The following is a 13,587-nucleotide window of genomic DNA, read 5'->3' as shown; positions in this document are numbered from 1 at the left end:
CCTGATGTCAGGTTGTCCTACTGCTGGTGATGCCGTCCGTTTGCTAGGGCAGCCGTTGTCAGGTGTCTTCACTTTTCCTTTTGTAGTTCACAAGTGATTTGTGGGGTGACACTGAATATCTGGTCCCCTAGTAGTCATAGTGGTTGCCCAACTTGATTATTGCCCTGATCACTGTGTTGTGACTCAAGCATTCCTTCCGCACATCTTGTCTGGTGTTAGTGTAAGAAAGCATGTTTCCTCTCTTCTCCCTCTTCCTTCAGACTTTATTTTTAAATACCCACTATTTCTTAGACTTCAGAAGCTTTCATCTTTCTACTTGGGAGGCATTTTTGTAAAACTGTTTCATTTTTCCCTCTGAATACACTGTTATCGTAATCTCTATTATCATGGGTAACTCTTCAAGCACCTCCACCTGCATTATTACCCCCATTTTCCATAAGGAGATTGAAACACAAGTGTCATCATATGGTCTTGGCACTGCTGAGCCTTGAGTTGGGGTCTGACGGATGCCATGTGTATGCTTTTGACCCCTAAGCTGCACCTCCATCCTAGTCAGGCATCTGAATGGCCCGAATTGGGGGTCGGAGCTGCTTTCAAGCTGTGTCACTTTCCAGATGCATCTTAGGTGAAGGATGTGTAACTGATCATAGATAATAGCATATGAGGGCTAGAGAAGATTTTAATTTCCCCTCATGTCTTCATTTTATGATTTTGGAGACTGAGGCGCAGGGAAGTTAAAAATGTGTTTAAAGCCACACAGTTAGGAGTGGCAGAGATAAGGCCAAAACAGAACCCCGAATTCAGTCTCATCCCCGTACAGGGTGTCCGTCCACTGCACCACATCCCCAGAAATTGAGAAATGTGGGCCCTTACACAGTGTTTAGATATTTACTTAAATGTGGGCCCTCACACAGTGAATTTGAGCTGACTTGCCAAATACTTTAAATACAATTTAAATAGGAAATATGTTCATAAGAAGGAAAGGTGACCATGGAAAATATATGTGAAGGGTTACTGTATCATCCATTGGGTCCTAAACTGGTTCTGACCTCGTGGTGCGTGAGCTAAAGGGAAGCGTGATTAAATACCGGGTTTATGCCCAAAAGGAAAAGTGCTGCCCGTTCCTCAAAGGAAACAAAGCTTTTCTGCCTTGGTTTTTGAACAAGCTCACGGATATAATTGTTTGCTAGTTAAGGTAATTCCTGCGGCTGTAGTTACATACAAACTCCAGATTTCATGGGCTTAATTAACACTAGAAGTTAATTCTGTTCATGTGAAATCCAAAGCCAGTGTCTGAGTGGTGGGTAGGCCAACTCCCACAGGGACTTCAGGGGCCCGGCTTCTTCTTGTGGTCCCACGAGCTTCACTCGGCCTCACAAAGGAACAAGCACAGGCTCGGTGCCTGGGAGGGTTTTCTGGGCCAATCTGGAAGTGCCCCGTGACACACAGCCACTCCTTGCTGCTTGGGAGGCTGATACGGTGTCTCTCACGTGCCTGGAGAGAGAGCAAACAGATCTGGTGGGCAGACCTCCGCACCCTGCCACAGGCTGTGCGCCCCCGAGGGCTCTCCTGCACTTCCACAGTCCACGTCAGACCCCGGCCAGCCACTCTGACCTCCACAGACTGAATGAGGTGGGCAGGCGGGTCTCCGAGTGGCGTGTGTGCTTATGTGACTTCTTCCCCACTTGACTTTGAATTTCCTAAAAGTAGGCATGAGTCTCATTCATCTTTAGCACCAGCACCTATCCTGTACCGGCCAGAGGAGCTCAGACCCTGAATAACGATTCAAAAGATTTGAAATGAATGACTGAATGTTGGTCCTCATTTTACCAACTTGAGACGCTTGACATGATTTCAGACTCTCTCTCTGGAGAGTGTAAGACAAGAGACAGGACAAAAATTGCTTATACTTGGATTTGGAATTCATTTGTGGGGTGCAGGTGGGACCAGGGTATTAGGGTCTTGGCAACAGATTTGCTTTGCTAATTTTTGTTCCAGGGGAAAAAACAGTTTGGGTTTTAAAAATAGACCACAGGGTGTATTACAGGTTACCCACATACAGAGCACCGGGTGTTTGTGTGCCTTTGGAGAAGAAAATACTTTATAAGTATAAAATGAGACTTTGATTTCGAGTGGTTATACGTTTTCTTTCTTTTTCTTTGCAGTGTTGTATCGAAAAGGCCCTCCGTTTTACCACGCAAGGTTTGGAGTGATTTTTTTTTTTTTTATTGGAGTATAGTTGATTTACAGTGTTGTGTTAGTTTCTGCTGTACAGCGAAGTGATTCAGTTACACATACACATATATTCATTATTTTTTAGTTTCTTTTCTCATTTTGGTTATCACAATAATTGAGTGGAGTTCCCTGTGCTATGCAGTGGGTCCTTGTTGGTTATCTGTCTTGTACATATTAGTGTGTGTGTGTTCATCCCAAGCTCATGATTTATTGGAGTGATTTGTAAATAAGTTAATGGCTTAAAGTGACAGGAGGAAATTTCTGAGCCCCAATTTAATTTTCAGAGGCACACAAATAATTAGAGTCAAATTCCTCCTGGCTTCATAGGAATAGATACTATATGTCTGTCCCTTATAAGTTAAAGTTGTTACACTATCTATAAACTAATAAATAGGTCAGGATAATTTATGTTTTAGCATTAAACATTGAGTTAATCTATGTAGTTACTACTATACATTAATTATTCATCTTCATATCAGTGAGTATTATTATCTAAACAGTTGAGTGAATTCACGGCTTTCATGTTGGGAGAAATATTTCTGTTCCTTTCCTGTAAGTGCTGAATCAGGCTTATAGTTTGTAATGTGAAGTGTGAGTTTTTCATTAATACTTTTCCCAGTAGTAGTCTAGGGGAATTCAGGATCAGATGCTGTGTGTTTTATTTTCTATATTTTCGTTCTTGGTAGGACAAACATTGTTCTTTTTATTTTATTTTCATATTTATTTATTTTATTTTTGGCTGCATCGAGTCTTTGTTGCGGCACACGGGATCCTCCGCTGCAATGCGTGGGCTCCTCGTTGCAGGGCTCAGGCTTCTCTCTAGTTGTGGTGCTTGAGCTCCAGAGCACGTGGGCTCTGTAGTTGTGGCACACAACCTCTCTAGTTGTGGCCTACATGGTCAGTAGTTGCGGCACACGGTCTTATTTGCCCCGCGGCATGTGGGATCTTAGTTCCCTGACCAGGGATCGAACCCACGTCCCCTGCGCTGGAAGGTGGATTCTTAACCACCGGACCACCAGGGAAGTCCCAACAAGCACTGTTCTTTTTAAATGGGTTGACTTCATGTTTTGTTTTGTTTTGTTTTGTTTTGTTTTGTTTTTGCATTACGTGGGCTTCTCACTGCTGTGGCCTCTCCCGTTGCGGAGCACAGGCTCCGGACGCGCAGGCCCAGCAGCCATGGCTCATGGGCCTAGCCACTCCGCGGTATGTGGGATCTTCCCAGACCGGGGCACGAACCCGTGTCCCCTGCATCGGCAGGCGGACTCTCAACCACTGCGCCACCAGGGAAGCCCATGTTTTTTATTTTTAAAACACCCTTGCCTTGTTTTCCAGTTACTCTGTCATCATCGAGCTGGTGGATGACCGTTTTGAGGGCTCTCCTCGCAGACCTCTTAGCTGGCGGTCCCTGGCTGCCTTGAGCAGAGTTTCAGTCAGTGTCTCCAAGGTAACACCTCATCAGCTTTGGGGTTCATGTGTCATTTAAATGGTTGGATTTTTCGTCTTAATTGTGGTAGAAGCATAAAAGTCATGTGTAGGGACCGCAGAGCATTTATGTGAACGAAGCTCTGGAAGCTGGTCCTCCTCTCCGTTTCTCCCCCCACCAGTTGGTGCACAGCTCCAGGGATGGAGCTCCGAGGTTTCCCATGGTGATGGGTGTCAGTGGGCATTGCCTTCCTCCCTGGGGGCAAGCCCAACCAGCACGTGCTCAGAATCCACTCCCACTCATTCACAGACGACTCAAAAAACATTGACATGTTTGTTTTCATAGGTAGCAGGTCTCTCAAAGAGAGAGAGGAAGGGAATTAATATTTATCGCTAAACACCTTATGTCTTTTCTCACTACCCTGTTATCATCCTCATCCGAAGGGTGAGGAATCAGAGTCAGAGATGTTGGGTGACCAATCCAAGAACACACAGCTCATGAGCAGAACTGGGATTCAAAGCCAGAGCCATGTGACTGCCCCGCTTGTGTTCTCCTATATCCCACTGCCATCAAGTTAGGAGGGACATTTCGTCTCATACCAGGACTACAAAGAATGAAAGTTGTGTGTGTTCTCTGTTACTCAGTAATTCTCTGAGTTCTCCTTCCCACAGCTGCTGGAGGCGTGCAGGGCGTTGAGGCCGGAAGGGCCAGCAGGGCCCAGAGGCAGCTGCCTGGGTGCAGGCTGCGTTGCTTAGGCTTTATCCTGTGAAAGTAACTTTGTCCTAGAGAAACAGGGGTCTAAACTGTTTCCAGTATTGAATATTTTAGATGCTGTGTTTATAATCAGCATATGTGCTCTGTTTGCATTCTCCTGCCATGCCAACGATGACTGAACGGCAGGTCTTTGGTCTAGAGTGGGGCCTGGTTACGTTCCCGGGAGGAAACGGACATGCTTTGTGAGCTTCGAGTAGCACACACTGAGCGGGTGGAGACGGCCGCGCTTGCTGCCCAGATTTGGACTTGTTTTGTGGGATACGGAGTTTGTTTTTCATGTCTCAATAGGAATTTATGCTGTGCTATTTGATTAAACCCTCTGCCATGACTGACAAAGAAATGGAGTCACCAGAATGTATGAAGCAAATTAAAGTTCAGGTAGGTGAACTCGGAGACAAATTCATATCGTCACAAAGGCTCTGCCCAGCGTATTGCGTCCCTTGGAACCTGTGGTCCCGAGACAGGACAGGAAAAGCATCTCGCCTCGGTGACGAAAGCCCCCTCAGGTCCTTCCCCTCTGAACCCAGCCTCTCTCCCCCTTAACCCTGTGGCCCCTTGTCCTGTGACGTCCTCTGGTTTCCGCCCCTGGCACTCAGCTGAAACTGCCCTCACAGCCTGCCGGAAGCAGCCCAGACCTCTCCCGGGTCTCGGCCCCTGAAACGACAAGGGTCGTTGTTGGCTCGCCGCCTCCTTGAACATCTTGTCTGGCTGCTGGGGGCCTGTGTTGGGCTGAGGCTCCTGCATCTTCCTGGTGGGGTTTTCTCTGCCGGCACTGCCGATCCGCCATCCAGTTGCCCATCCCGCAGCAGGCCAGCCGTCGGTCCCCAGGGCCCAAGCACCTAGTCCCCCTGTTTATCCTGCTCACACCCACTGGCTTAGCTCTTCATAAAATACCAGTCGAGACCCACGTCTCCCTTCCCCGTGCTGCCCCAGACACACCGGCACCGGCACAGACCTGGTTCTGTGTTGAACAGTGGGTTCGCACCAGCGCTCCTGTTCCTGAAATGTGCTGGTAGGAAACCACAGCAAGGGTAGCTCTTAAAATCTTGGGGTGATTACTGTAGATGCTGTAGATGTTTCCACATAAGGTTTGCTACATTCACATTTCTCCAAATGTTTAGTTACAAGGAATGGGGAGCAGGTATCATCCTTGGACACAGAGCCCTCGACAAAATGTCTCTGCGATGCTGGATGCCTAGCGTGTTCGTGTTCGTTCATTTCTGTTTTTGAAATTCAGTCGCCTTTGTATTTGGATTGGTTACAGGAGGTGATTCTAAGCCGTTGGGTTTCTTCACGGGAGAGGAGCGATCAAGACGAACTTTAACAACTCAGCCTCAGGTTTCTGATTTCACCAGCAAATATTACTGAGCCTCCTGTATAAGCCAAGTTCAGGGCGAGGTAAAGAGTCCTTTTGTTGTAATTGTCCATTAAAGTAAAAGTTTTAAAGGGCGTGGCACTCCCAGCACCGGAAAGTGTTAGTGTGTTAAAAGTTAAAATTACACAGGGAAGAAGAGCCCTGTGTGGGGACTGCAGCTTCTGTCCTTGGATCGGTCACTCACTGCCCCCGGGCCTCTCGCCTCGGGGCCTCGTGCTTTCTGCGAGGGGGCTAGACTAGGCCAGTCGCAAGAGGACTCTCCCAGCAACAGGCAACTTCTGTTACTCTCTGATTTTACCTGAAATGGTAGTTTCTCTCCAGGCGGCTCTGCAGTTTTCAGGGCACCACTGTGCACCTGCCTCTCTCATTACCCACGTCCAGTCTGTCCTGGAAGAGGGGTCTCTGTCCACACATCTCCAGCTATCCAGGAACTTCAGCCAAGTTCGCAAACATGAGAAATTCCATTTCCTGTCTACCAAGGATCTCTGTATCATAGGAAGAATTTTAAAACCAGTTACCTCATTATTTAATTCTCAGTGAACTCATTGGTGGGTACGTTGTGTAGAGTACACAATATTGTACAGGATTAGATAAGAATTGTATCTTGCTTCACTGAACTCGTTATAAAATAAAAATATGTGGCGAAAAAATGAATGGAGATATATAGTGAATGCAATTAATATTTGGTAAAACACAGTAAATGAAGCCCTTTTTAAATTGTTTAGATGACAATGAAGAGTTGCCTGAGGGGCAGCGGGGGTGCGGGGGGATGGGTGGAGGGGACGGTGACCAATGTCTGAGATCCACCCAGCTCCCAGGTTCACATCACCGGCGGGCAGCCTTCTCCTTGATGCCAAGTACCCCAGAAGCGGACGGCTAAGAACCATCTTGGGAAGCTGTGAGATGAAAAAACCAAAATGGGCCTCTGTTTGCATTCCCTTGACCTTGGGCTTAGAGCTCCTGATGCCGGAAGATTCTGCTTGAGGTTGAGTGTTCAAGGGGTTGCTTCTCTTCTCCTCACGGTACTGCTCTGGCAGCCAGACCGTTAACGTCGGCATGATCTGCGTCTTCAAGATTTGGAGTCCAGGTGGTGGAGCTCCTCTTCCTTCCCTGTTGCAGACCAGTAAAGCCCCTCAGTTTGAAAGAGCCTGTGGCAGCCTTCTTGCTCTTCATCAGTGATGAGAGTAGTTGGTCAGCGTTTTTACCGTCCGCCTTGCTTACTCCAGGCTCCTGACACAGCAGAAGACTTGGCTTTGAATCATCACTTTATCAAAACCTTGAAAGTCAGCCAAAACTGTCCAGAGCCGTTGCTTTCCTATTTCATTCATCATTTGTGATGACACTCCTTTCCAAGCCTAATCAGTGCATCGAATGCCTTTATGGTAAAAACTCTGCCATGAATCCTTCATCAAAGTTCAGTCACCCTATCAGCTCTCCAGGTACTGTGTCATCACCTGATATGCTTTGAAGGTTGTGGTGACTCCTTGGAATAAAGGCTACATTAAAGGTGTGTGAAAGCAGAAAGACCACAGTTATTATCCGTAACAGAAAGCTCTAGAAGGATGCCTAAAAGCATCGTCTTCCATCAAAGAAGCCTTGTGTGAAAGATTCTCCTGCATCATGTGTATGGTTTGAACACTGTGTAGCAGGCCATGTGCTTTGTTTTCAAAAAAAAAAAAAAACTCAGGTTCATCAAGATTGGAAATTTGCTCTGCAGTACAGCCATCTTCGGGAATTTCAGGGGTTCACTGGGGGAGCTGCTGCAGCCTTACATGCAGCTGCAGTCAGGCTTACATAAATCTCCCAGACCTTCCAGGCTGGCTTTAAAACCGAAGTCCATCACCAAATCCTCGTTCCTCATCACTTTTCTAACTCTCCATCTGTACCAGCATGTGCTCAGTGGCATCACGCTGACTGGCTGTGCATCCTGCATACACGAATCTCACTAGCTTGATAAAAATAGCTCCCATGCTCCAGAAGACTGCGAGACTTTGTGGAACCCACGCGTTTCACAAGTTGTGCTTTGTCACCTACCCAATGCAAAAACCATGCACAGGAAAGGGATGCACGTACTTGGCCAAGGTTATATCTTTTATATGATCACCCCTCTCAATATACTGTCGCTCCAGCTTTTTTTTCTAACAGAGGGAATTTCCTCAGCCTCTGAAACTCACCTGCTTTCTTCATGGACTTCTCCACTTCCAGAGGAGACAGTTTCACCTAATAAAGTGGGGAAAATAAGCTGATAACACACTACACACCTAAACAGCGTAAATTCCCGGCAGTCGGCTAAGACAGCAGCGTGTGCTGCGGCCTCTGTTTGGTTAAGACACTCAGAACTTGAGTGATTTTGCTGCAGGCTCTTACGTATTTGTCATTTTTCACTTGGATAGCCAATATGGGCTAATGTTTTTTGCAAACCATTACAGCCAATATTTGGATGGTGAGAGTTGAGATGGGGCAGATACCTTTGTGTTCTTGTTTATCCCGTAGCAGCCTCTGAGTTCAGGGAGTGGGACACTCCACAGGAGGAATAGGGCGGCTCAGAGGTGTGGCCGCCGTACGCCACCACCAGGATGTCCACGCGGGGGACTTGATCCAAGAGCCCTCGGCACCTCTGTGAGGTCACCACAGCTGAAGTGACACCGGCCCAGAAAAATCATGTGAAGTCAACAGAACAGCCCTGCTAGGGCTCATCCAGTGGAGGTTAGAGGGGAAGGCTGCCCACCACTCCAGGCAGGGCCTGGGGTGTGCTGGCAATGCTGGGCAGTGGTCCCCACCTCAAGGTTGGGGTACAGCCCGGGGCCCCTGTCACCAGGACCGTGCTGGTCCATGTCACTTGGCACACAGTGTCAGGGGTTCCCAGATTCCATGAGGACCCTCTGTGGATCCAAGGTCAGGAACCTCGGTGCAGAGTGTGGTTCTTAGCTCGTAGTTTCCCCAGAGAGAATTTTACTGAAGTCAGTGTAGTGGGATGAACCTTCTAGAAAGGAAACATTGAGACCTCAGCTCTGCCTCTCGTGGTTTTGTGACCTTGGACGATTTACTTGCCCTTATGAGCGTTGATTTTCTTATCTCTAAAATGGGCCGATGATACTGTTTATGACTCTCACCTCAATCAAAGAAACTAAAAACAATAGTATAATGTTAGTGGGAATTCCCTGGCAGTCCAGTGGTTAGGACTTGGCACTTGCACTGCCGTGGGCCTGGGTTCAGCGTCTTGTCAGGGAACTGAGATCCTGCAAGCCACACGGCACCGCCAAAAAAATAATAGTGTTCCCCCAGCGGGTTACTGGAGGATGCAGTGGGCTGGTCCTTACAAGGTGCCTTAAGCGCAGAGCCTGGCCCGTAACACCCTTCAGCTCTGCAGCTGTGAGGGTTCATCTGGAGGAAGGAGGAAGCACCATGTCCTTACAGCCACAATGCACACTGCCTGTGACAGCTGCTGCTTACATGGGTGATTGTCGTAGGTTGATTCTCCTGCCTTCAGTTGTAGAGGCTGGCCTTTTCTGACCTCAGCCCCAAACTATAAGGGGAAATGGTGATATCTGTGCCTTCACTGTTCTAAAATTCCCTCATAAAGAGATTCAATTCTATAAAATAACTAGTTTATATGTAACACTTGGCAGGGATTAAACCAACATGAATGGGACATAGTTTTAGGCAGGTTTACCAGGGTGGACCTGGTTAGGTTTCCCAGCGTTTTTGAGCATAGTATACAGATCTGAAAGTTCATTGTTACTTATTGTTAAAGTTTTTATTTTATCTTAATTATTTTACCTTTATTAAAGCATTCTCATTAAAAAAAAAAAGTTGTTCTTTACTTGAATGTGGTTTTTAGTGTTCCCCTGTGGGGAGAGTACTTAGGCTAAAAAGAAATTAAATGTCTCTCCTCCCCATCACCCACCTCCCGTTTATGATTTTTCCAACCGAATTGAATTTTTAAAAACCTTATTACAGGGACTTCCCTGGTGGCGCAGTGGTTAAGAATCCACCTGCCAATGCAGGGGACACGGGTTTGAGCCCTGGTCCGGGAAGATCCCACATGCTGTGGAGCAGCTAAGTCCGTGAGCCGCAACTACTGAGCCTGTGCCTTAGAGCCTGTGAGCCACAACTACTGAGCCCGTGCGTCACAGTTACTGAAGCCCACGCGCCTAGAGCCTGTGCTCCGCAGCAAGAGAAGCCACCACAATGAGAAGCCCGCACACCACAATGAAGAGTAGCCCTCACTCGCCGCATCTAGAGAAAGCCTGTGCGCAGCAACGAAGACCCAACGCAGCCAAAACTAAGTAAATAAAAGAAACAAATTTATTTAAAAAGAAAAAAAACCTGATTACAGACTCAAATAATTATCCCATGAATGTTAACTTCCTTAAGACTGTAACTAAGGCCCATTTCTGAAATTGATTGATAGAGATTTAAATCCATGAGTTTATCTTAAATCTTTGGTTTTTTATATATAAGCTGAAAATTTTTAGTCTTTTTACCATTTTGTGAAATATACAGATGCCTCAGTTAAGAATACATGATATGGAAAAGCAAATTTGTGAAGTTGTTAAACTAAGGCAGTACTTTTTATTTCAAAGTAATTCACTAACATTTCTTTTAAGTGAAAGTTTTTTAGCATTTAAAAATTTTTGGAATCTTTCCATTTTCAGAAGCAGTATTTCAAAGGTAGGTATTCTTCTTCCTAACGTTCAGATGGCATATTCTGATAGAGTAGAAAGAGTGGAATCAGAAAAACGTGGGTCCAAGAGTCCAGGTCTACACTAGGAAAACAGTGGTGACCTTGGGAACATTGCTTAATCCCTCTGAACCTCAGTTTCCTCAGCTGTGAAGTGGGCATAATTACTAGCTCCTGAGTTTGTTTTGCAGACTAAATGAGATGGTATATGAAAGGATCTGGCACATTATAGGTGTGCTTTTTTCCCCTTCAGATGAACCAGAAGTGTGAGCATTGACATAATTATTTCCTCTAGGAAGTAAAAAGCCTATTTTATGCCCTGGTAGGTAACACAGTGCAGAAGAAGGAGGTGACAGAAAAAGTTCGAGGTAAAGTAGTGAAGACAGCTCTGGGGATGGGGGAGGGGTACCGTGGTAAGCACTTCCTGCACGAAGGGAGTGAGGTGCAGCCATTGCGGGTGGCTTCTTGGTTTTTTAATATTGTTTATTGGGTTTTCCTGGTTATAAGAGTAATCCATGCACGCTGTGGAGGCTTTGGGAAAATACCGTCGTGTGGGTGAGTTTAGTCTTGCGAATCGGTGACTCTGAGGCAGTCTGTGGCCTTGCTGTGAACGGGAGCCCAGCCATCCATCATCCCAGGAGCGCTGACGGAGACAGATGTGTGCCCAGGGCTGCACTCACCGCTGACGTGAGGGAGTGCACTTGGGCTGCTGGGTGGACCTCTGAGACTTCATCAGGGGTTGGAGTTGGTGCCAGTGCTGAGGATTCTCAGCTCACACTTCTGCAGAACTGAGCCACGTCGCCCATCTGTCTGTGGTATTCTGATGCCCCATTTCCTTTACTGGGGTAAAACCTGTAGGCTGGTACTGTGCTTTTGTGAGCAGGGCACTTGTAGCCTGCTGAAGTGAAAGAAGAAATACGAGGCCGACCACTACCAAAGGCACTCCAGGGTGTAGAGCAGCCCCGAAAATAGGGAGTGGGGATTGTTAAAGCTTTGTTTGAAAATCAAGGTCAAGCCGCACTTAGAGAAAGTAGCATGAAATTAGTGTTTCTAATATTAACAATTCTTTTTTTTTTTTTTTTTTTTGACTGCATTGGGTCTTCGTTACTGCGCATGGTCTTTCCCTAGTTGCGGCGAGCGGGGGCTACTCTTCGTTGCGGTGCGCGGGCTTCTCACTGCCGTGGCTTCTCTTTTTTTTTTTTTTTTTTTTTGCGGTACGCGGGCCTCTCACTGTTGTGGCCTCTCCCGTTGCGGAGCACAGGCTCCGGACGCGCAGGCCCAGCGGCCATGGCTCACGGGCCCAGCCGCTCCGCGGCATATGGGATCCTCCCAGACCGGGGCACGAACCCGTATCCCCTGCATCAGCAGGCGGACTCTCAACCACTGCGCCACCAGGGAGGCCCAGCTTCTCTTGTTGCAGAGCACGGGCTCTAGGTGTGCAGGCTTCAGTAGTTGTGGCACGCAGGCTCAGTAGTTGTGGCTTGCGGGCTCTAGAGCGCAGGCTCAGTAGTTGTGGCACGTAGGCTCAGTAGTTGTGGCGCACGGGCTTCGTTGCTCTGTGGTATGTGGGATCTTCCCGGACCAGGGCTCGAACCCATGTCCGCTGCATTGGCAGGCAGATTGTTAACGACTGTGTCACCAAGGAAGTCCCAACAATTCTTATTTTAATTGTTTTATGACATGTTTCTTATCTCCTGTTCATATTTGAATGCTGATGAAAGCAGAATGCTTATCTTCTTTAACGATGGCAAATTGATGACCCAGTTGCCGAACACCCTACGTGCCACTGGTCGCTGTCGGGTTGCTAGGTGCTGCAGGTAACTGCACAGGCTTTGCAGTCAAACATGGTCTGAACCCTGGTTTTGCCACTGGGTGCCTTTGGGCAAGTCCGTCTCCCTTATCATCTGTAAAATGGGCATGATGTCAGTACCTACCTCGCAGGATGGTCTCAGAGATTAAAAGGGAAGAGTAAGAAGTGTTTACTCTGGTGTGGAGTCTTTTATGAATACGCGTTAATTGCAGCTGTTATGATTACTAATAATAGGGTAAAGAACTGGACCAGGGAAGCAGAGTCCTAAGACAGAGAGTAAAGAGAATAGGGCAAATCGGAATATCCCCCAAACCCCACGCTCCTTTCATCTTTACCCGCTGAGGTCTTTATGATTCCTTGAACACACAGAGTAGCCGGCAGGTTGTTTAAGGTGGTCTCATTTTCTGGGTAGGAAGTTTTGTATTTCTTAAAGAACAGTCCTAAAACTTAACAAATGCAAATGTTGAGCTGCCTGCATTTTTTCCCACTGAAGTCGCTAGTGTGGAGCACTGACCAGTGCCTCTTTGGAAACAAGCTTGAAGGATCTGTAGCAAGTTTTCCGAATATCTTTATTACTAAGTAACTATTGCTACCTTGAAGATGGGTTTGGTTTTTGGAAATTAGACATCATTCGGTGCCCACATTGAGGAATAAGATTAGGTGGATAGTATATCACGTTTGGTCAAAAACAAAGAGTTCTGGAAGCAGTTTCCAAAGAGGAATCCTGAAATGTTTTGCTCACTGGCTATTTAAAGTCTGATTATTTGGGTGTAAAAATTCTAATGTGCTTGTTAACAATCCTTGTGGTTACTCATCTCAGTCGTCCCCTTCCTCCTCCTGAAGGTATTAGAGAAAGAAGACGGACTTTCATCGTGTCCTTTCTGAATTCTGCACCTAGAGTGGGCAGAGGAGGTGATTCGCTGTGGTAACTCCAACACCCCAACTCCCCACCTCAGGCCAGGGAAGCAGGTTGATTGAGGAATTGCCAATCCTGTTTGTGCACGTAGACACAGAAAGGCTGACTCAGGAGGAGTGCATGGTTCCCGGCTCAGATTCTGAGACCTTTTTTCTTTTTTCATTTTTTTTTCTTTTTTTTTTGCGGTACGTGGGGCTCTCACTGTTGTGGCCTCTCCCGTTGCGGAGCACAGGCTCCCGATGCGCAGGCTCAGCGGCCATGGCTCACGGGCCTAGCTGCTCCGCGGCATGTGGGATCTTCCCGGACCGGAGCACGAACCCGTGTCCCCTGCATCGGCAGGCAGACTCTCAACCACTGCGCCACCACGGAA

At 47.2% G+C, this 13,587-nt stretch overlaps 1 protein-coding gene across 3 annotated transcripts in view; it reads left to right on the top strand.

Moving 5' to 3' along the window:
• TSEN2 (tRNA splicing endonuclease subunit 2) overlaps nucleotides 1-6,499 on the top strand; it is a 40,347-nt gene extending 33,848 nt beyond the window's left edge. For 2 of the 3 annotated variants that reach the window (XM_082639377.1, XM_082639378.1), the window contains exons 9-12: nucleotides 2,166-2,202; nucleotides 3,568-3,679; nucleotides 4,721-4,810; nucleotides 5,697-6,498. In XM_082639377.1, coding sequence (XP_082495503.1) covers nucleotides 2,166-2,202; nucleotides 3,568-3,679; nucleotides 4,721-4,810; nucleotides 5,697-5,756 — 299 coding nt within the window. In that variant the 3' untranslated portion in view covers nucleotides 5,757-6,498. Of the gene's footprint in view, nucleotides 1-2,165; nucleotides 2,203-3,567; nucleotides 3,680-4,720; nucleotides 4,811-5,696 lie in introns of all 3 variants that reach the window. The other variant, XM_082639379.1, reaches the window with a different exon arrangement.
• The last annotated feature ends 7,088 nt before the right edge of the window (nucleotides 6,500-13,587 follow it).

Source organism: Mesoplodon mirus (assembly GCF_964341445.2).
Source record: "Mesoplodon mirus genome assembly, chromosome: 12".
Classification (NCBI taxonomy): Eukaryota; Metazoa; Chordata; class Mammalia; order Artiodactyla; family Ziphiidae; genus Mesoplodon; species Mesoplodon mirus.
Note: the sequence above shows the minus strand (reverse complement) of the source record. Positions and strands in the feature narration are given on the sequence as shown.